The sequence below is a fragment of the Monodon monoceros genome, unplaced genomic scaffold (assembly GCF_005190385.1).
Source record: "Monodon monoceros isolate NGI ecotype Baffin Bay Population unplaced genomic scaffold, NGI_Narwhal_1 Super_Scaffold_21, whole genome shotgun sequence".
NCBI lineage: Eukaryota > Metazoa > Chordata > Mammalia > Artiodactyla > Monodontidae > Monodon > Monodon monoceros.
In genome coordinates, this window is record NW_021703778.1 from 128,969,485 (window position 1) to 128,991,678 (window position 22,194).

Sequence of the window (22,194 nt, forward strand, 5' to 3'; positions counted from 1 at the left end):
TCTGGAATACCTATTATTTGGATACTATACTTCCTAGATTGGTCCACTTCCTCCATCCAAATACCTTTCTTCTTATTTTGGCTTTGGCTTCTTTCTTTCAGGTTTGAGGCTTTCTTGAAATGTCTAATAGTTGTTGACTATAGGTTCCTGAAATAGTAATTTATATGCTTATTTCTAAAATATGGTCAAAAAGCTACAAAGTATCATCTCCTCCCATGCCTTTACTGATCTTCCTAGTGATTCCCTCTCTCATAGCACTTTTTTACATTAGATTGGAATTATATATTTTGTCTAACTCACTAATCAAACTACAAACTCCTTTGGGGCTGAGAATGTGCCTTATTTTATCAACTCCTAGTACAATGTTTGGCACACGGTAGGAACTCAGTAACTGCTGGATGAACTGAACTACTAAAGACTAGATTTACTCATCTTCTCACATGTAGAATCATTACAGATTATTCAACAGTTGAATATAATCTCAGTTTCCAACCCAAATAGAAATCATACTGACAATATAGGGGAGGAGAAGAAATCAGTCATCAAATTTAGACAGCACTTGGGACTTCCCTGGTGGTCCAGTGGCTAAGACTCTGCACTCCCAATGCAGGGGGCCTGGGTTCGATCCCTGGTCAGGAAACTAGATCCCACATGCCGCAACTAAGAGTTCACGTGCTGCAACTAAAGATCCCGCATGTCACAACTAAAAGATTCACGAATGCCGCAACTAAAAGACCCCGCATGCCACAACAGAGATCCCATGTGCTGCAACTAAGACCCGACATAGTCAAATAAACAAAATAAAATAAAAACTTAGACAGCACATTACAGTTTATAAAGGTGCTAATATCTCATTTAATATTACAGGCACAGGGACTTCCCTGTTGGAGCAGTGGTTAAGAATCCGCCTTCCCATGCAGGGGACACGGGTTTGAGCCCTGGTCCGGGAAGATACCACATGCCGTGGAGCAACTAAGCCTGTGCGCCACAACTACTGAGCCTGTGCTCTAGAGCCCACGAGAAACAACTTCTGAAGCCCGTGAGCCACAACTACTGAAGCCCACGTGCCACAACTACTGAAGCCCGCGTGCCACAACTACTGAAGCCCGCACACCTAGAGCCCATGCTCCACAACAAGAGAAGCCCCCGCTCGCCACAACTAGAGAAAGCCCACGCTCAGCAACGAAGACCCAATGCAGCCACAAATAAATAAAGAAATACATAAATAATATTACAGGCACATAAGTAGCTAATACTAACCCTTTTATACTACTGTTACCTCATTTTCAAAAAAACAAAAAAAACAGACTCAAAGTTAACATATTCAAAATACTTGACCACATACCTGAAAACTAAGCATATCCCAAAATCCATCCAGATCTGTACAGGTAGTTTCCTTTTCACCTCGTTTATATTCACAATTGTCCACCAGTCCTGCAAACTGTTTGAACCTTTCTTTCATAAGGAGTCTTGTTTGACCAACTGCTGTGCGAATAAGATCTTTAGCTAAAAGAAATATGAGGTTTTTAAAAGTTAAAGGACAAGACAGGACCTTTACTGCAAGCCAACCAGCTGATAAGACGACCTCATTCCAAATATCCTACAGTTACAGAATCAAATTCTTACTTTAAAGCAAAACAAAAAATATCTACTACAAAACTTTGTTATACAAATATTGAGCATTTACTATCTGCTTCAATTCCTGCTAAAAAGTATCAATATACATTCTCATACATATTGCTACACAGTAAAGAGCATTCTACCTCTCCTTGTATTTTATAAGAATTCAACGTCAAACAACTCACTGCACATCAGTATCTAAGGACTGATGTGGCAGTACACAAATGACTTTTTTCTAAATAGCTTTCCTGAATAGGTAAGGTTGGAACTTTTCAGAAAACTCGATTGATTTTGATTTGATTTCATATTGATTTAGGTAATTTTTGTTCAGAAAATACTTTTGTATAATTAAGCAATACCAGCTATAGCTGTCATTCATAAAGTCACAGTAAAAAAACCTAATAATAAAATAGGCAAATGTCTAACTCTCAGGAATCATAGTCAATATTCTAACTACTTATATCTTTTAAGTCAGGTACCATTTTAGCACAGAGATATTAGTGAACATATGTGAGATATGAAAAATTCTTGCTATTTCGAATAACAATGAAATTATAAAGTTGGACAACACTGGATTTTTGTGTTTCAAATAAATGTAACCATATTAAAAAAAATAAAGGTAAGACATAAAAACATATAAAATGTGCCCTCACCGTCATCTGGAATGTCCAATTCAAGCTTTCTGTCCCACTCAAGGCAGTGTGAAGTTAACTTCTCAGTTTCTGACTGGAGAATATTTCTAAAATGATGACATACATTAGCACTATGACAATTATACAACATTAACTTCCCAGAGCTGATGCTTAATTATTTTATGAAATGTGATATGTTAAAATCCATAAATACAATTTGATATTCTATGTATGTCCATCCTTCCACACCTAAAACTTAAGTGGATGGTTAATGCCAAGAGCCCATTTTTCAAGCTAATATTTCTAGTCTTTTCTGTTCTTATTTTTCAGTGGCTAAGCAGAAAGAATCAGACATTCCTTAGTTCTGTTTATTTTCCATGAAACTAAGGCGAATTCAATTGCCAAGTGTAAGATGAAGCTAAAAACTGTTAAGTCTCAAATTACTGTAAGTCTCAAATTACAGTGATAGGGCCTTACAGATTCTATTAGGCTTTGCTTGTCCAAAGGCAGTGGTTCTCAACTGGGTCAATTTTTCCCACCTGGGAGTATTTGGCAATATCTAGAAGCATTTTTGATTGTCACGAACTGGAGGAGTGCTACTGGCCAGGGATGCTACAAAACATCCTGCAATGCAGGGGACAGACCCCACAACAAGAATTATCCAGTCTAAAATGTCAGTAGTGCCAAGGTTAAGAAACCCAGGCTCGGGCTTCCCTGGTGGCACAGTGGTTAAGAATCTGCCTGCCAATGCAGGGCACACGGGTTCGAGCCCTGGTCCGGGAAGATCCCACATGCCACAGAGCAACTAAGCCCATGCCCCAGAACTACTGAGCCTGCGCTCTAGAGCCCGTGAGCCACAACTACTGAGCCTGCGAGCCACAACTACTGAAGCCCACACACCTAGAGCCTGTGCTCCGCAACAGGAGAAGCTACCGCAATGAGGAGCCCATGCACCGCAACGAAGAGTAGCCCCCGCTCGCCACAGCTAGAGAAAGCCCGCGCACAGCAACGAAGACCCAACGCAGCCAAAAATAAATTTAAAAAATAAAATAAAATAAATTTATAAAAAAATAAGAAACCCTGGCTTAAAAATTTAAACTGTTTCTTTACAAAAACATCCAAGCAGGAAAACTGAGGATAGTTTTTCTTAGAAGAATAATTTAGCTGCCTATATCCAGTGGCAACAGAGAACAGCTTAATTAATGAGAAAGAGACCTGGCTTGGATCTGACATTATTTAGTTGGATAAATTGTTTATCATCTCAATGTCTCAGTTGAACAACACAGTGGATTAGCTAATCTCTGAAAGACCTTATAATTCTAAAACATTATGCTCTAAAAACAATTGAAGTGGTTCCCCAAAATATAAAAAGATACTCATTCATAATAGAAAGAATGGATATTAGAACTAGAGTAAGGGGAATTCCCTGGCGGTCCAGTGGTTAGGACTCCAAGCGTTCACTGCAGGGGGCACAGGTTCGATCCCCGATCAGAGAAATAAGATCTCATATACCACACAGCGCAGCCTAAATAAATAAATAAATAAATAAATAAATAAAATAAACTAGAGAAAGCTAATATTTTTTAATCTGTTTGATTGGTAAAGCTCAAAAATTGTTAACATTGTATTGGAAAAGGTATGGGAATTTTCTTGCTATATTCACTCAAAGATAACAGAATGTAATCATTTTCTGTGTGATGTGGAATGTTAAGGCCCTTCTCGAAATGCAGGCCTCTGATATGCTTCCAAGGCATTTAGGTGACATGTTGAAGTTCCCCAAACAGGATGTTAATTTTCAATTCAGTTAGAGAAACATAATCCTATCTCATAATTTGGTGGGCCAAAGAGCCTCCTACCATCTCCCATTATCCTTCTTTTATAAAATAAACTTTAATTTAGTTCTTTGTGGAGGAAAAAAAAAAGGTATGAGAAAATAGGAACTCCCATACCTTGCTGGGGGGAATGTAAATTGAGGTCCTTATATACTTGTACATGAGAAAATTGAAACATATACAAGTTTGTTGTTGGCAGCCTTGATTGTAATAGTAAGAGACTGAACCCAATGTAAATAACCACCAACAGGGACCTATTAAGTAAATTATGGTATATCCATATTATTGGATACTATGTGGCCATTAAAGAACACACACACACACAGACACACACACAAAACAACATGAGAAAGCTCTTTAAGTACTAAAATGGAATGTCTACTACATTTAACATTAAATGAAACAATATTAAAAAATATATATATATATATATATGTTTATGTTAGTTTACATATGCATTATCTACCTCTGGAAATATTCACAAGAAATGAGTAACATTTGCCTCTGTGGAAGGTTCAAACTATCCCCTGGGAGGCAGAGTTGGGAAAAAGACTTCTCACTTGTACCTTTTTCTACCTTTTGAATTAGGAACCACATGAATGTACTAGTTACTGAAAAAAAATCATTAAAATTTAAAAGATAAATGAAAATCACCAAAATTCAATTTCCCCCAACTCATCTATTATATTCAGGTTAAAAATAGTATAATTTTGGTTTTAAATGTCTAGACATTGATACAAAATTCTTACACTAGGAACAAATGGACAAACCTGAAATATGGCACATCATGTTGTGGCTGAGATATCTGATCTTGATTTACTTCAAGTGATGGGACTTCTTCTTTTATTGAAAGGCCATCTGAATTTTTATTAGTAGTTTCATTTTTATTTAAAACATGTTCTATAGATTAAAGAAAATATTACATATAAATTTCAAAGCAGCAACTCATAAAATGACATCCCCCACAAGACAAATTTTTTTTAAATCCTTTAATTTTTTTCAATGTTGAATTTTAAAATTTTATTTCTGACGCAATGATTTCATTCACCACATATCCTCTAAAGTGTCTCCTTATATTCATCTCCTCAAATTTACATTTATTTCCCCCCATCTTCTCAGTCTGTATTCCTTATTCCAACTCTTTCTCTCTCCAGACATCTTTCCCCATGTTTTCCCATCTCTCCTGACCCTGAGATCACATCCCTGAACTATATGTTGAAAAGGGCTCTAAACAAATGTCTGATAAATCACAATCCAGAAAAGCAAGTAAAAATTAATTAAAATACAATACCTTTATTCCAAACTGTTAGAGAACCCAAAGGACATTGTAGTTTACTTGAATCTTGATGTACTGTCTTGGCAGAGAAAGTTTTACATTTTTGTGCCAAGATTTCTTTTGTTGCTACAGTCTTATCACTAAAAACAATAGCAAAAAAATACTTTATGAAACATGAGCCTCCTATATCTAACTGAAGGATTTCAAAATGATGTTACTTTTTAAAAACCTGGGATTTAATAGAAATATGTTTCTATTTTTTTTTAATGTGTCTTTCTGGAGGGGAAAAATTTAAACACCTATAGCGGAATGTCCATCTTTACTAATTATAATGAGATCCAAAGACTGTGAAGAACTCTTCACGGAACATAAGCACTCATAGTCTTGGATGCTGCTGAGCAGTTTCTAGTAAATTTGCCGCAAATTTGCAGTCTTTGCAAAACAACCTTGCTGTTTCTCTTAATGATTCCAACTGATTTCCCCCCCACTTTGCAAGTTAATTATCTTTGGCTTTAGAAGTAGTTTTTCTAAATACTCGGCAAAAAATCAAACAAAAAAAACCCCAAACCATGTCTGAACTACAGTACTATAGAAATTTCTTCCTTCTAAACATTTATTTCTAAGTATTATAATAAAGACACTTATAAAAAGCAAAAAAACACAAAGTGTACCATGAAAATAATGATAAAAACAATGTATAGGAAATACCAAAACTGTCAAATACATTACTGTAGCCTTCTGAAGAATTTTTTTAAAAGACCAAATTTTCATGATTTATAATTAATATAATTTACTAACTAAATATTAACTTTTAAAAAGCACAGGACAAATCTAAGAAAGGCGTTTGTTAACCATCTTAGCAAGGAATTCATTATTAACATTAAATTCTTACACTTCTGTGTTTAAAGGGGTCCAGGTATAACTGGGTGTCAAGAAAGCACTGGCACTTCTGGGAGTCATAGGTGTTACTTGATAGGTCTTCAGACCATCTAGTGGCTGAAACATAAAATCTTTAGGTGCAAAGGAATTCTTCCCCTTCATTTTTGCACTATTTGTCTTAGATAAATTTTCCATTTTTGATAAGACACCATCTGGATCCATTCCAATTGTTGTACTGGTTTGTGAATCCAAAGTACTTTCTTCACTATCAACTTTAAAAGAAATGGCCTAGATGGGAGGAAACAGAATGGAGTAAGAATTTCTCTTCTGGGGATATATTCAAACCAATTTTTACAGGCCTGAAAATATGAAAGCTGAGATATGTGTCCTTTGTGCATAATTTAAGAGAAAAAAATAAATACAATTAAATGTAAATATGGAATCAGTAGCCAGCTAACTAAACCACTGTCATGATCCAGAGAGAGACAGAACCAATCCTCATTAAAAGGACTAAATAATAGGTTTTAAGTATTAAAATTAAATATATGAAAACTAAGGTGGAAAAATTACCCACCTAACAAATATCTACCTTTTTATTTAAATTATGTTGATAATTACAATGGTTGAGAATCAGAAATCCAATGTTTATTGGATGACTACTATTGTCAAGGACCAAATCCTCTTTTAAAATCACCTTGATTATAAATAAATTTATCATGAGAAAAATATTTTTCAGTGTGACGACACAGTGAGATTAACCATATAAAATGTGAAGCTTATTTTCTCTGTCAATTTAATTATTTGGTTTTTTTAAAACTGAGATATAACTGACATATAACATTATATTAGTATCAGGTGTGCAACATAATGATTTGATATTTGCATATACTGCAAAATGATCTAGACGATGAGTCTAATGAACAACTGTCACTACACAAAGTTACAATTTTTTTTTCTTGTGATGAGAACTTTAATGACCTACCCTCTTTGCAACTTTCAAATATACAACACAGTATTATTAACCATAGTCACTATGTTTTATAGTGAATCCCCAGGACTCACTTTGTAACTGGAAGTTTGTAACTTTTGACCACCTTCACCGATTTTACCCACCCATATAAACATAATTTTTAGAGGTTTTTACATTTCTGATTTTTAATTTTTAGTTAAGAATCTAGCCACATTTCTTATACTTTGGCATAACTTTTTTTCTTTTAAAATAAATTTATTTATTTATTTTTGGCTGCGTTGGGTGTTCATTGCTGCACACAGTCTTTCTCTAGTTGCAGTGAGCGGGGACTACTCTTCCTTGCAGTGCATGGGCTTCTCATTGCAGTGGCTTCTCTTATTGTGAAGCATGGGCTCTAGGCACATGGGTTTCAGTAGTTGTGGCATGCAGGCTCAGTAGTTGTGGCTCACGGGCTCTAGAGCTCAGGCTCAGTAGTTGTGGTGCACGGGCTTAGTTGCTCCACAGCATGTGGGATCTTCCCGGACCAGGGCTCGAATCCGTGTCCCCTGCAGTGGCAGGCGGATTCTTAACCACTGCGCCACCAGGGAAGTCCCTAACTTTTTTTAAGGTTAAGGAACTGTGTAGCATGGATTATAAAACAAGGCATTGGGGCCTCAAAATTGTGGCTCTTTTTTGAAGACTCTACCATGTACTATGGTAGACGCTATCAGAAATGTTAGGTTATTTAATTCTTAAAACTACTCCATGTAGGTATTACGGGTTGGAGATGGGAAAACAAATTCCTAAGTTGTCCAAGGTTACATAGCTAATTGGAAGCAGAGACAATATTCAAACTCAGGCCTAACTGAATCCAAAGTCAATGCATTTCACCCTACTCCATCCTATCTCTTAGCTAGTTCCCACATGAAGGTTTCGGTCAGCTGTGTTTTTATCACTTTTCTCTATTTCCTGTTAATCAAATTATGCTTTCTCCACCTATAAAACTCTGAGGATAAGACACCTGAAAAACAACAGTAAATCCTCCTGATGCTTCTTTATGGTTCAAGAGATTTTAACACATGTGTAAGTTATCTTCTTGAAGCAGTGCTATATGCTTAATTTCAATTTTATGAAAGTAGCAGTGAGATTTTCAAAGTACCTAGAAATAAACAGATGTTTATACTCTACCTTGTCAGGTTTTGTTTCTAGCTTTTTGGCAGGTCTTCCTTGATTTGGTGCCTCTGTTTCTGTTTCATTATCTAAAATAAAAGTGAAATAAGCCATCCATTTAGACTAGATAAAAAATGCTGCATTAAAAGTACTAGGTAATTTGGGAAAGGAAAACAGGCAATAGGAATGTATGTCAAAGAATTTTATGATTAAAAGTCACATTATAAAATAGGAAAAAAATAGATGAAATTTCCTGCCAAGTTTAGGCCATCTGTTTTCAAAACAAAAGTGTTAAGGTATTTTACCTTTTGCCTCTGAATATCAAATATGTAATTATTATAGAAAATTAGAAAAAATTTTAAAAAGCACAAAAACAACAACAATCAAAAATTTTACCCAAGCTTACACTACTCAGTGGTAATCACTATTGACACTTCGGAGTACGTTTTCCCAGTTTTTTTCTATGTTCACATTCACATACATATTTTAGAATTTCAATCATACTGTTCAGAGTTTGAGCTGATTTTCTTTGCCCACTTAATACGATTAGCCATGTCATTAAGTGTTCTTTCATACATTGTTCTTTTTTTTTTTTTTTTAATTTATTTATTTATTTAATTTTTGGCTGCGTTGGGTCTTCGTTTCTGTGCGAGGGCTTTCTCTAGTTGCGGCCAGCAGGGGCCACTCTTCATCGCGGTGCACGGGCCTCTCACTGTCGCGCCCTCTCTTGTTGCGGAGCACTGGCTCCAGACGCGCAGGCTCAGTAGCTGTGGCTCACGGGCTTAGTTGTTCCGCGGCATGTGGGATCTTCCCAGACCAGGGCTCGAACCCGTGTCCCCTGCATTAGCAAGCGGATTCTCAACCACTGCGCCACCAGGGAAACCCTCATACATTGTTCTTAAATGGTTACATTGTATTCCACCAAATGGATGGACTGTAACTTACTGGGGCCATTAATTTTTCACTTTGAAGCACTGCTTACACCAATTCAGTACTTCAACATTTGAGCACCCACCGTGTGCTAACGGGATATCGGGGCACAAAACCTATCTTCGGGAATTAGAATCTCCATTTCCTCCTCTCCTACTCAAAGAAGTACATGATGATTTTAAAAACTGAACACAGGGCCTTGCCTGGTGGTGCAGTAGTTAAGAATCCACCTGCCAATGCAGGGGACAAGGGTTCGACCCGGGAAGATCCCACATGCTGCGGAGCAACTAAGCCCGTGTGCCACAACTACTGAGCCTGTGCTCTAGAGCCCAAGAGCCACAACTACTGAGCCCACGTGTCACAACTACTGAAGCCAGTGCACCTAGAGTCCATGCTCCGCAACAAGAGAAGCCAATGCGATGAGAAGACTGTGCACTGCAATGAAGAGTAGCCCCCGCTGGCTGCAACTAGACAAAGCCTGCGCGCAGCAACGAAGACCCAATGCAGCCAAAAATTAATTAATTAATTAATTTAAAAAAATTGAACACAAAGAACTTCAAGTACCAAAACATCCTAGCTCAGTCACTGATCAAGAAATGTTCTTACCATTAGTAGCCCTTGTCACTGGCTTTCTTGCTGTAGTAGGCGGGACTGTTCTGGCAATCTGCTTTGCTGCCTGAGTAGCCGATCGAGTCATTCTCACTGGCGGCATTACAGGCTGTATAGCTGTGGGAACAAATAATAAAATCAAATGTTTGTGGTAATTTTAAATTATTGTTGTGGCAACATCAGAACTTACCTTTTTTCTCTTTGTCCAACACTTTCTTTTCAGAAGCCTGTCTTTGACCAGGTCGGATTGCTCGAACATCACTCCCATTATCAATCTATTCAAAATATTAGGTACTATGTGATTTAATTGCATAATGAACCAAACCACCACATTTTTAATGTGTAAATTGACCCCTCATCTGAAACCTGATATTGTAAATGACTCAGCAAAAAACCCACTACCCCAAATAAAATGAGATGAAGAAACAAGTTTTCCATTATATACATTTCCTTACAAGCTTTTTCAGAAACCTAGAATTTAGAAAATGCTAACAAGCTAAGCTATTAAAAAAATAACTGACTATATCTTCTGAGACTCCTTAAACATACCAGGCATGTTTTCAATTCAAGACCTTTGAATTTTGTCCAGAAAATTCTTCTCCTGGAAGAAAGCTCTTTCCCACAGTTCACTCTTCTACTTCCTTAAAGACTTCATTTAAAATGCCACCATCTGGAAACTTCCCTGGTGGCGCAGTGGTTAAGAATCTGCCTGCCAATGCAGGGGACCCAGGTTTGAGCCTTGGTCTGGGAAGATCCCACATGCCACGGAGCAACTAAGCCTGTGCACCACAACTACTGAGCCCACACACTGCAACTACTGAAGCCCGCATGCCTAGAGCCCGTGCTCCGCAACAAGAGAAGCCACCACAATAAGAAGCCTGCGCACCGCAACAAACAGTAGCCCCTGCTCGCAGCAACTAGAGAAAAGCCTGCGCACAGCAATGAAGACCCAACACAGTCAAAAATAAATAAATAAATAAATAAATTTATCAAAAATAAAATAAAATGCCACCATCTCAGTGAGGCCTGATCAAAATTCCACCCTACACCTACTTCAAAACTCCCCATCTCCCTTCTTCTTCTTTTTTTTTAATCTCCCCCATAATACTTAATACTTTTGACCATCTGACACACTTTTTTAGTGCTATCTCTCATGTAAGCTCCTTGAAAACAGGGAATTTTGTTTGTTTTGCTCAGTTATATTCTAGAGCCTAAAGGAACATGGTAGTGACTCAAATTCATTGAATACATGAAACTTAGCTTCCTCACCTGACAAAGAGGCATACTATTTCCCTCTTTGCCCACTTGATTTTATTTTAGTAATCCTCCTAATAAGTTTATCCATAACCGTGTTTTGAAGACCCATAAGTTTATAACACTCACCCTGTATGCTTTATATTCCTACCTGCACTTCATGGTGACATGGGATGCATAATAGAAGCCCGGTAAACAAACAAAGGAAAAAGAGTGTGGCACAGAGTTTAGTATAGATCTCATAAGGGATGTCTGGGCAAAGAATATTTTAAGTGACTATTTCCTTAGCATCTAGCCAAATCTGTTCTGCCACCATACCAAAACAGTGATTTTGGTAGTACTATTGACTCTAGTAAAATAATCACTATGCTTGAAGATGGTATTAGATTAAAAATAAATGTACTTACTCTGAGGAAAAAAAGTACAATTTGTCATTTTAGTAACAATGACCTACTAACTATCAACTTTACCTTTGTCAGCTCCATTTGGTCTTTGGCCTTTGACCTTGTAATCCGTACAGAAGATGGAACAGCCTAAAACAGTCAAAAGAAGATAAAGTTAAAAAAATAAATAAATAAACTGGCAAAATTTACTTCCATGTTTCATTATGAAATAAAGTTTCCATTTTAAATTTAAATTTTATCTTTAATAATTTATGGCAAAAAGATACTTGCTAACTTAAATTAATTTTTTTTTTAATTTAAATTTAAATTTTTTTGGCCGTGCCGTGCAGCTTGCGGGTCTTAGTTCCCCAACCAGGGATTGAACCCAGGCCTCTGGCAGTGAAAGCACTGAGTCCTAACCCCTGGACTTGATTTAAATTATGTTTAAGTTAATAACTTCAAAACTTACCCATATTTCTCAATGAGGAGAGAGAAGAAATTTCAAAGCATATTTTCCAAGTATTAGGATCCTCATTAATGTGATTAGCTAGACATATTTAAAAGGGGGTAGATGAACAAACTAGAGTGTTAGGATCTTTTGTTTTCTGTTCATGAAAAGACACTGTACAGCTTACTTCCTTAGCTTTGACAATTTGCCTTCAAATCTCATGATTATACACCTGTCCATTGTCAGTAAGAAAATGGAGACCTAATCACAAAATGTGAAAAAAATTTAGCATGAGAAAGACCAATTAAAAAATTATAAGGTATTTATCAACTCTGTAAAATTTCTTAAGAAACGTAATCAGGGACTTCCCCAGTGGTCCAGTGGTTAAGAATCCACCTTCCAATGCAGGGGACATGGGTTTGATCCTTGGTTGGGGAACTAAGATCCCACACGCTACGGCGCAACTACGCCCGTGCGCCACATCTAGAGAAGCCCACATGCAGCAACGAAAACCCAACGCAGCCAAAATTAAAACAAAAAACCCACAACGATGTGTCTCTTGTTCCTCCTACGTATATTTTTAAGATATTTTAAAATAGTTGTTTACAGTGTAGACCAATGATTGGTATCTACATATTCCTAAAAAGACAGCTTAAATCTAATCCCTTCCAAGAGGTCTTCTTTGATGTTCCTCCGAATATAAACAATCTATCCTTCCTCTAATATAAAGAACATATTTATCTGTATCTTTCCACCATGAACTACAGTTTATTAATTTTGGTCTCTTCTACAGTGTCCTAAGATCATACGGAGTAAATAAATCAAAGATCTGTCAAATGAATCATTGAGATTCATGAAGCCTAGAAAAACAAGCAATATCTTCGGCCTTTATATTATTCAGTTCTTATTTAAATCAGGAATGAGTATACAGTCAATGAGATCTTTTATACATATCTTTAAATAGCAAATCAGGGATTTCCCTGGTGGCGCAGTGGTTAAGAATCCGCCTGCCAATGCAGGGGACACGGGTTCGAGCCCTGGTCCGGGAAGATCCCACATGCCGCGGAGCAACTAAGCCTGTGCGACACAACAACTGAGCCTGTGCTCTAGGGCCCGCGAGCCACAACAACTGAGCCTGCATGCCACAACTACTGAAGCCCGCATGCCAAGAGCCCGTGCTCCGCAAAGAGAAGCCACCTCAGTGAGAAGCCTGCACACCACAATGAAGAGTAGCCCCGGATTGCTGCAACTAGAGAAAGCCTGCACAGAGCAACGAAGACCCAACGCAGCCAAAAATAAATAAATAAATAATAATAAAATAAATAAATAAATAGCAAATCACCAGTGACTAGCAAGTTTACAAATCCAACTGATCTGTTCAAACTTCATCCTTCCTGATTCACTAACCATTCTCTTTAGATCACCCCTCCTTTAGCTTCTATCCTCCATTTTAGCTCTGCTGCCACTCTGACCAGTCCTTTTCAGCCTATCACTGCCCACCTAAAGGTGTTCTCTAGACCTCACTCTTTCATAATTTTATATACCCTAATTGGAATGGTCTCATTTAGTCCTACAGCTTAAGTGTCCATTCATACTCCCAATATCATATCCAAAATCCACATCTTAGCATGGATCCCCATCCTGATTTCCAAATTTTTATTCCCAACTGCCTGATGTCTAGATGGCCCAAATAGGATCTTTTCTTAAAAAGGGTATTAATATTCACCCACTTAAGCTTTTCTTGCCTTCCTCATCTCTTCTAGCAGCAGCAAAATTTGTATTATTGATCAAACTATTATCTTCAGAATCATCATCTCTAACTTTTCAACTTCCTCCACCCCTCACATCTACTTGGTCACCAGTCCTATCAAATTTATCTCTTAAGATGTCTTACATGGCACCTGTTAGAATGGCTATTATCAAAAAGATAAGAAATAATAAGTGTTGGTGAGGATATGGAGAAACAGGAACCCCTGAGCACTGTTGGTAGGAATGTCAATTGGTGCAGCCACTATGAAACACAGTATGGAAGATCCTCAAAAAATTAAAATTAGAACTACCATATGATCCAGCATTTCCAATTCTGAGTATTTATCCAAAGGAAATGAAAACACTAACTCAAAAATATATATGTATCCCCATGTACGTTGCAGCATTATTTACAATAGCCAAGACTTGTAAACAACTCAGGTGTCCATCACTTGAGTGAGGTGCAGGGTAGGTGAAATGGGTGAAGGTGGTCAAAAAGTACAAACTTCCAGGTTTAAAATAAGTAAGTCCCGGGAATGTAATATACAGTATGGTGACTACAGTTAATAATACTGTATTGTATCTTTGAAAGTTGCTAAGAGAGTATATCTGAAATGTTCTCATCACAAGAAAAAAAGTTTTGTAACTATGTGTGGTGATGGATGGTAACTAGACTTCAACTGTGGTGATCACCTTGTAATGTATACAAATAATGAATCATTATGGTGTACACCTGAAACTAATATGTCAATTATATCTCCAGTAAAGTGATGTCTTAAACCTATTTCTTTTTTTGGTTTTTTCTTTTGTTTTTTTGCGGTACGCAGGCCTCTCACTGCTGTGGTCTCTCCTGCTGCAGAGCACGGCTCCGGACGCGCAGGCTCAGCGGCCATGGCTCACGGGCCCAGCCGCTCCACAGCATGTGGGATCCTCCCAGACCAGGGCACGAACCCGCGTTCCCTGCATCGGCAGGCGGACTCTCAACCACTGCACCTCCAGGGAAGCCCCTATTTCTTCTTTTTAAACAAATGTCTCAGTCCACTTATCTTATCTCACCTATTCTATAAAGAATATTCACAATATAGACTCACAACTGGTCTTCCTATCTATAAATGCTTCCCTTTCTAGACTATAATCCTCAAGTCCAGCCTAAGCTTCCCTGAGTATTACTTTGATAATGGTACAACCTCGTTTATAAACCTCCCTTGACTCTCCATATCCTAGAGGATAAATGCCAAATACTTTGGTATAGCATTCACTCTTCAGCCTGGCTCTACCAGCTGTCCTAGTTTTATCCAATCTCAACCTAAATATAGCTACATCAAGAGACCCTGTTTTCATCTTGTGAGTTACTGTTATGTCATTCTCACCTCCTACCAGCTAATTAAATGAATAAAGGGACTCAGGGGAAATGGTTATTTTAGTCATCTAATCTTCTAAAGAAAATTCCAGTTAAAAGGATATATATCAAGTTAGGATACTAAACTTACCTTTTTTGGCTCAGCTTTCATAGTACTCTGGTTTGAGAAAAGAAAACAAGGAATATCAGGTCTATAAAGACCCACTTTAAATACTCCTCGTTTAGCTTTCTCTCTCTGCTCTTTCAATTTTTGAAGCTGCTTTTCTTCTTTGTATTTTTGGAGCATTTGTTTTCGTTGATCACCTAGAATAGTTTTCACTGACTCTAAGTAGGAAAAAGAAAAAAAGAAAAATACAATATATAAAACATTTCAGATAAAAAGTTAGGCAAACAACTTCTAACTTCAACTGTTGCTAAGGAATGCTTTTAGTAACTTCTTGTTAATTCCTTAGCACTTCAAGTTATTTCCACCCCATTTTAAAATTCCTATTTCTTTCACCTTCATTTGTTCAAATATATAACTGTTTACTATGTACTAGGCATGTATTACTTCACGTTTAAATTAACTAGCTTCTATGATAGTCAGCCTCCAAGCTGACCTCCAGCGATTCTCACCTCCTGGTAGACATGCCTTGTGTCATCCCCTCCCATACTGAATAGGGCTGACCTGTGTAACCAAGAAAGTACTGTGGAAATGATAGAGAACGACTCCCACAACTAGGTCATTAAAGACATCGCAGCTTTTGTCCTGCTCTCTCTTGGATCCCTTGCTTTGGGGGGAAGCCAGTGGCCACGTGGAACCTTAAGGAACTCAAGCGGCCCCATGGAGATGTCCACATGACAAAGAACTAAGGCCTCCTGCCAAAAGCCAGCATCATCTTGCTGGTAATGTGAATGAGTCACCTTAGAAGCAGATCCTTTACAATAATCAAAACAGGGACTTCTCTGGTGGTCCAGTGGTTAAGACTCCCAATGCAGGGGGCCCGGGTTCAATCCCTGGTTGGGGAACTAAGATCCACATACCACAACTAAGCCTGTGCACCACAACTAAGCCTGTGCACCACAACTACTGGGCCCAGGCACCACAACTAGAGAAGCCCATGTGCCACAACTAAGAAGCCTGCGTGCCGCAACTAAGACCCGGCGCAGCCAAAACAAAAAGACAATGTCCTTATAATGATGGCCCTCAGGGCTCTATGGGAGCTAAGCTGTTTGCCTTCTCTAGCCATGCTTACCTACTTGCTTTCTCTGGAACATACCAGACCCACTCCCACCTCCAGGCCTTCGCAAATGAAGAATAAAAGATATTCTAATAGCATATTGACAAGGTTAAATTTTGTTTGAAAGATTTTGGTCGAGGAAAGAAGCATTTGAGAGGGTATGAGTAGAGGCAAGGAGACAACTCAGAAGGTAATGTCACCTCTTCTCAGACAGAAAATGTCTAGTTCTTCCTTCAAAGGCCATCCTATATAATCCTACGACCCAGTGTTCATTTTCTCTGAACTCCTAAGAGATGTTATTCTTTACTCTATCCCCCTCAACCACCAACCCACTTCCTTTGACCTTCAAACATAAACTGATCACTTCATCTCAAAAACAAAAAAGTACCCTACGACACTTTAATCCACTTCCTTTCTCTCACTTTCCTTTAGAATCACAAAAATGACAAATCTGGAAGAAATAGTTTAGCCCAACCTCCCCTTTTACAGAAGCAATTAAGCTGAATATGTTGAGTGTCTTGTACATGTCACACATTACACTGGTTCTGGAAAAATGATAAAACTGAAGTAGCGAACACGTAAAACAACTTGACATCTCATTTCCTTCTCTATAAAACTTTTAAGACTTCATCTTTCTGCCATTTCTTCACAATTTATCCTTGCTTTATTTCACTGCAATCTAGCTCCTAGTGCCTGCTATATAAACACAACTAAATAGGAGTCCAATAAGTCCTTCCGATTAAATGCATGTTATTTCCCAGTTCTCTTCCTTCTTTTCTATAGCATCCCTTGCCTTCTAAGACATCCATTTTTATTATTTTTATCTCTTGCTGAGATCATTCTCTTTTCTGGTTGGTTCTTTCCCTACTAATTACCCCAAATCCTTTTGGGCAAACTACAGGGATGAATCCTTTGCTCTTCCCTCTAAGAAGTGTTCCCATTGGCAAAGTACCCTTACTTCATGGATACTTCAATCAGTTCTATTTCTATGTCCCTTATCAATTTATCGTGTCAATATTTATCTTATCCAAGCTCCAGAAGTAAGAACTTTAGGATTCCTGTAAGGCCATATAGGTAAAAAGTGTTATAATACTCCATAGGTGAATGGCTTTAGCCTAGCTAGGACGTCCACAGCCTTTACTTGAGTGCTTTTATTTGTGGGGGAGGGGGGCACGCCAGGCAGCCTGCAGGATCTTAGTTCCCCCACCAAGGATCAAACCCGGGCCCCTGGCAGTGGAAGTGGGGAGTCCTAACTACTGGACCATCTGGGAATTCCTAACACAGCCTTTACTTGAAATAGACAGTATTTAGTTGTAGAAAACACCAAGTTATTTATTTAGAATGGCATTTCAAAACTCCATTCTTCTGGTCAGGGTTGTTTTTAACCTCAGGTATTAAACCAACTTTTATTCACTCTTCAAACACTTGAAATTACAATAGACTTTTACTTACTTGGCTTGACATCGGCCTTTTCTGGAACAAGCTCATGAGATATCTCATCTAATTCAAGAAGAATTCTACCTTCCAAGGTTGGAACGTTGACATCTTTCAAACCAAAGTGTCTATTTCGTTCATATTCCTTATGTCTGTTTTCTTTCTGAGACAGTGATTTCCTATGAGCAATTTTAGTTCTAATCATGTCGGTACTTAATTGCTTTCTGTGTCGACTGGCAAAATGTGATGAAGCCATCCTATCAGGAAAAAGAAAGACCAACTTACATGAAATTTCATTTGATTATTTAAAAAGTTAGGATTCCAGTTCACCTCCCACCCCAGAGTCTTCTGAAAAAAAAAAAATTAAAATACAGCTCTCTGGGCTCAGATCTAGGTTGTGGCAACATGGCTAAACGCACCAAGGTCAGAATCGTGGGTAAATACGGGACCCATGTTGCCTCCCTCAGGAAAATGGTGAAGAAAACTGAAATCAGCCAGCACTCCTAGCACACTTGCTCCTGTAGCAAAACCAAGACGAAGAGACAAGCTGTGGGCATTTGGCATTTCCTGCATGAAAACGGTGGTTGATGGTGCCTGGACCTACAACACCACTTCTGCCATCACAGTAAAGTCACCAGAAGACTGAAGGAACTGAAGGACCAGTAGAAGGCCACCATTTGAAACATTGCTAGCCTATAATAAATGGGTTAATTTACATAATAAAAACTACAAAATGGAATAAATATGTGACTGAAGAGTGGGAAGGAGGTTATCAAGAGATAAAACACTACAACCTATTTTGAGGTTCTGAACAGGAACTTGCTTGACAGATGAAGTGAAGCCCAGGAAGCTAAAGTCCAGAATATAAATAAGAGGGTCTAGGCTTACCATAGAGAGCACTGCAAAATAGAGTAGGAAGTAAAGGTGAAAATAGAGATATAGTATACAGAATAGTTTCCTTAACTTTCCCCTGGTGATGAATGCAGGCAGGCTGGCATTTTTTCTCAAGGCACAAAACAAAACAAACAAAACACACAAGATGCCTATTAGGTAGGTAGGAATGATAAATAGGCAGTTAGATATACGAGATTGAGAAAAAGAAGGTTTTTTTTTTTTTGCGGTACGCGGGCCTCTCACTGCTGTGGCCTCTCCCGCTGCGGAGCACAGGCTCCAGACACGCAGGCCCAGCCGCCATGGCTCACGGGCCCAGCCGCTCCGCGGCATGCGGGATCTTCCCGGACCCGGGCACGAACCCACGTCCCCTGCATCAGCAGGCGGACTCCCAACCACTGCGCCACCAGGGAAGCCCAAGAAGGGTTTTCAGAAATACCATGGTGATGCAGAAGGATAATCATATCAGTTTGCCCTGGTGAGGGCAAAATAAAATTCTTTTCGGCCATGTAAGAAATCATACAGTTTACTTGGCATATGCTCTTTTCTTAGAAAAATCCTTGGGAGTCCAAGAAAGACAATGTCATGGGTTCCAAGAAATCGCGGATCCAACTGAGGAAAAGAATAAAGGAATGTGGAAAGTCTAAAGGCATCTCCTATACAGCTGGTATGGAGAACAACCAAGCCAAATTGGAGAAAGAGGATTGATTCTCCAGGGAAAAGTCTTGCCAGCTTAAAAGAGAAGGAGGAAAAAAAAAAAAAGGATGGAGGTCTGCCATTAGAAAGTTAGGGCAGGAATAAAGAGGTAGACATAGAGAATGGACTTGAAGACATGGGGTGGGAGGGGGAAGCTGGGGCGAAGTGAGAGTAGCATCGACATATATACACTACCAGATGTAAAATAGATAGCTAGTGGGAAGCAGCAGCATAGCACAGGGAGATCGGCTCGGTGCTTTGTGACCACCTAGAGAGGTGGGATAGGGAGGGTGGGAGGGAGGCTCAAGAGAAAGGGGATATGGGCATATATGTATGCATATGACTGATTTGCTTTGCTGTGCAACAGAAACTAACACAGTATTGTGAAGCAATTATACTCCAATAAATGTCTATTTAAAAAAAGATACAAGCACACTATACCTTCAACAACAAGGAGTCCACTAGAAAAATGCAGATAAAAAAACTTCACAAGAAATGCAACAAATTAAAATGTTGTATTATTTTAAGCAATCAACAGAGTATAAAAACATGAGAATTCATCTGACCTGGATGCTAATAACATTCTCCTTTAAGGGTCCAGGGGAAGTGACAAAGGACTGTGCTTTTTTAATCAAGAACTCTCCTCTACTATTTGATTTGCCACTTCCCGCAAATATTAAAGAAAATTAAAATTACGTACTAGGTATTTTAAAAACACAGCATAGAACTATACACGGCAAATAGAGAGAGAGAGAGAGAACTAACACCGAAGGCATATTTAATTATCACCTAAACCCTAAAAGGTATTTAGTAAAACTGCCGTTATACAAATGAGGTAAATTAATTGCCCACATTTGCACAGCTAAAAGGTAGTGGAGCTGGAATCTTAAGCCAGGCAGCCTGGCTCTTCACACACATCTAAGTTCTCTTCTTTGGCTGACTGGAGTTTCTTCCAGCTTGAAAGTCTAGAATGCCTTAGTTTTGCTTGCCAAGGTTGTCAACCCAGGCGTTTTTAGTTGTCATAGAACCTGGAAAGAGCCACTGGAATAATGTTGGGGCCCAAAGCCAACAACGCCCCGGTGGTGAAATGATGCTGCTACACGGATCATGGCAACAAATATTTACTCTTCCGAAGGACTGCGTCATCAGCTTCGGGAAGGACAGGTAACACGGTCCTAAGAGGAGCCTCCCCTGAGCGGCGTCCAGCTCGCAGCCGCCGGTCCTCCGACACTTCTAGACCTTCTAGAAGGAAGCGGACCAGCGCCCTCCCCCAGCTCCCCAGCATCCACCTACCTGAGGCAGCTTCTAGCGTGAAACCTCAACCAAACTAAAAGTAAAGGAACCCTCTGGGCCTGGAAGACCACCGCCGCCTCCGAAGAAGGAACGCCTACAAGACTCGGCAAAATTCAAACTTCCTGCACCGAACTTCTGATTGGAGGTATTTTAAGCAACACTTCCTGTAAAGGTACCCGCCTCTTCCCTTCGCCGAGGCTTGCGATTGGTTAGCTCCTTGCTATGTTTGAATTGATTGAAAGGTGAACGGACCGTTCAAAGGGTGGCTGTGAGCTGAATCAATGGGCGGGTCCGCGATGCGATATTGATGAGGCGGGGAGCGGTGGGAGTACTGGGGCTGGCGGAGAGCTACAATGGCCGGCGGTCGACAGCGCGCTACGCCTGAAACCGTCCTGGAGTTCGCGGGGCCTCGCGGGTATCCGAGAAAAGACCGAGGAACTCGGACGGAGGAGAGGGGACTCAGAGTCTGAGTCCTTATGTGATTACATAAATCCAGCAGAGCTTATTGGAATATTTTCTTCACTTAACGTTTTAAAGAAAGGGCTTATTACCACATCAAATTTCTTCTTACATCTTTTACTGTTACCTTTCAGCGTTACCAGTCTTTTTTTTCTTCCCGTCCTTTTTTTTTTTCTTTTTAAATAGAGGTAAAATTATCAAATACAGTGAAAAGCATAGTTTTTTTCGTATATGATTTGATGAGTTTTGCTAAATGTAAACAGCTGTGTAACCACCACCCAATCAGGATATAGAGCATTTCCATCACCCGGTTCTCTCAAGCCCCCTTCCAAATCTCCCACAGCTTAGACAATCACTCTTCTGATTTCTATCACCTTAAAAATAGGAGTGGTAGGTACTCTTGTCTGCTTTCTTTCTCCCAGTGTAATGTTTTCGAGATCCATCCCTACTGTTACATGAATCAGCCGTTATTTTTATTGCTGAAAAGTATTCCATTGAATAATTTGCTTATCCATTCTCCTGTTGATGGATATTGGATTGTTCCAATTTTTAGCTATTATGAATAAAGTTGCTATAAACATTCTTGTACAAGTCTATTTGTGGTCATGTTTTATTTCTCTTGGGGAAATGTAGGTGTGGAATTTTTTTTTTAACTGAGTTCTAATTAACATGCAGTATTAGTTTCAGGTGTGCAACATAGTGATTCAATATTTTTATACATTATGAAATGATCACCACAATAAATCCAGTTACCATCAGTCACCATACAAAGTTGTTACAATATTATTTACCATATTCTGTGACATTTGTTTTATAGCTGAAAATTTTTACTTCTTAATCCCCTTCACCTATTTGGTCCTTTCCCTGACACTCCCTCCCTGGGCAACGAACAGTTTGTTTTCTGTATCTATGAGTCTGTTTCTTGCCGCGGACCAGCCGCAGGAAGAGGATTTCACCGCCCAGGGTCAGAAGGGAAGGGGTAAGGAACTGAAGCAGTACCGACGAATGGGGTCAGAAGGACCAAGACAACTGATGGTTGCAAGGCAAATTTTATTATGCTACAGTTGCAGATTATATAGACTAGAAAAAGGGAGGTTGGTTGCCAGATGG

General features: G+C 38.9%; 1 protein-coding gene and 1 pseudogene across 2 annotated transcripts in view; one reads left to right on the forward strand and one right to left on the reverse strand.

Moving 5' to 3' along the window:
- DLGAP5 (DLG associated protein 5) overlaps positions 1 to 20,750 on the reverse strand; it is a 39,056-nt gene extending 18,306 nt beyond the window's left edge. For both annotated transcript variants that reach the window (XM_029239808.1, XM_029239809.1), the window contains exons 1-12: positions 20,626 to 20,750; positions 17,764 to 18,002; positions 15,222 to 15,415; positions 11,622 to 11,684; positions 10,088 to 10,172; positions 9,895 to 10,014; positions 8,377 to 8,447; positions 6,253 to 6,527; positions 5,376 to 5,500; positions 4,855 to 4,984; positions 2,274 to 2,359; positions 1,346 to 1,506 (exon numbers count right to left, since the gene is read on the reverse strand). In XM_029239808.1, coding sequence (XP_029095641.1) covers positions 1,346 to 1,506; positions 2,274 to 2,359; positions 4,855 to 4,984; positions 5,376 to 5,500; positions 6,253 to 6,527; positions 8,377 to 8,447; positions 9,895 to 10,014; positions 10,088 to 10,172; positions 11,622 to 11,684; positions 15,222 to 15,415; positions 17,764 to 18,001 — 1,548 coding nt within the window. In that variant the 5' untranslated portion in view covers position 18,002; positions 20,626 to 20,750. The remainder of the gene's footprint in view (positions 1 to 1,345; positions 1,507 to 2,273; positions 2,360 to 4,854; positions 4,985 to 5,375; positions 5,501 to 6,252; positions 6,528 to 8,376; positions 8,448 to 9,894; positions 10,015 to 10,087; positions 10,173 to 11,621; positions 11,685 to 15,221; positions 15,416 to 17,763; positions 18,003 to 20,625) is intronic.
- Positions 18,151 to 18,411, forward strand: LOC114905228 (annotated as a pseudogene).
- Positions 20,751 to 22,194: the final 1,444 nt, after the last annotated feature.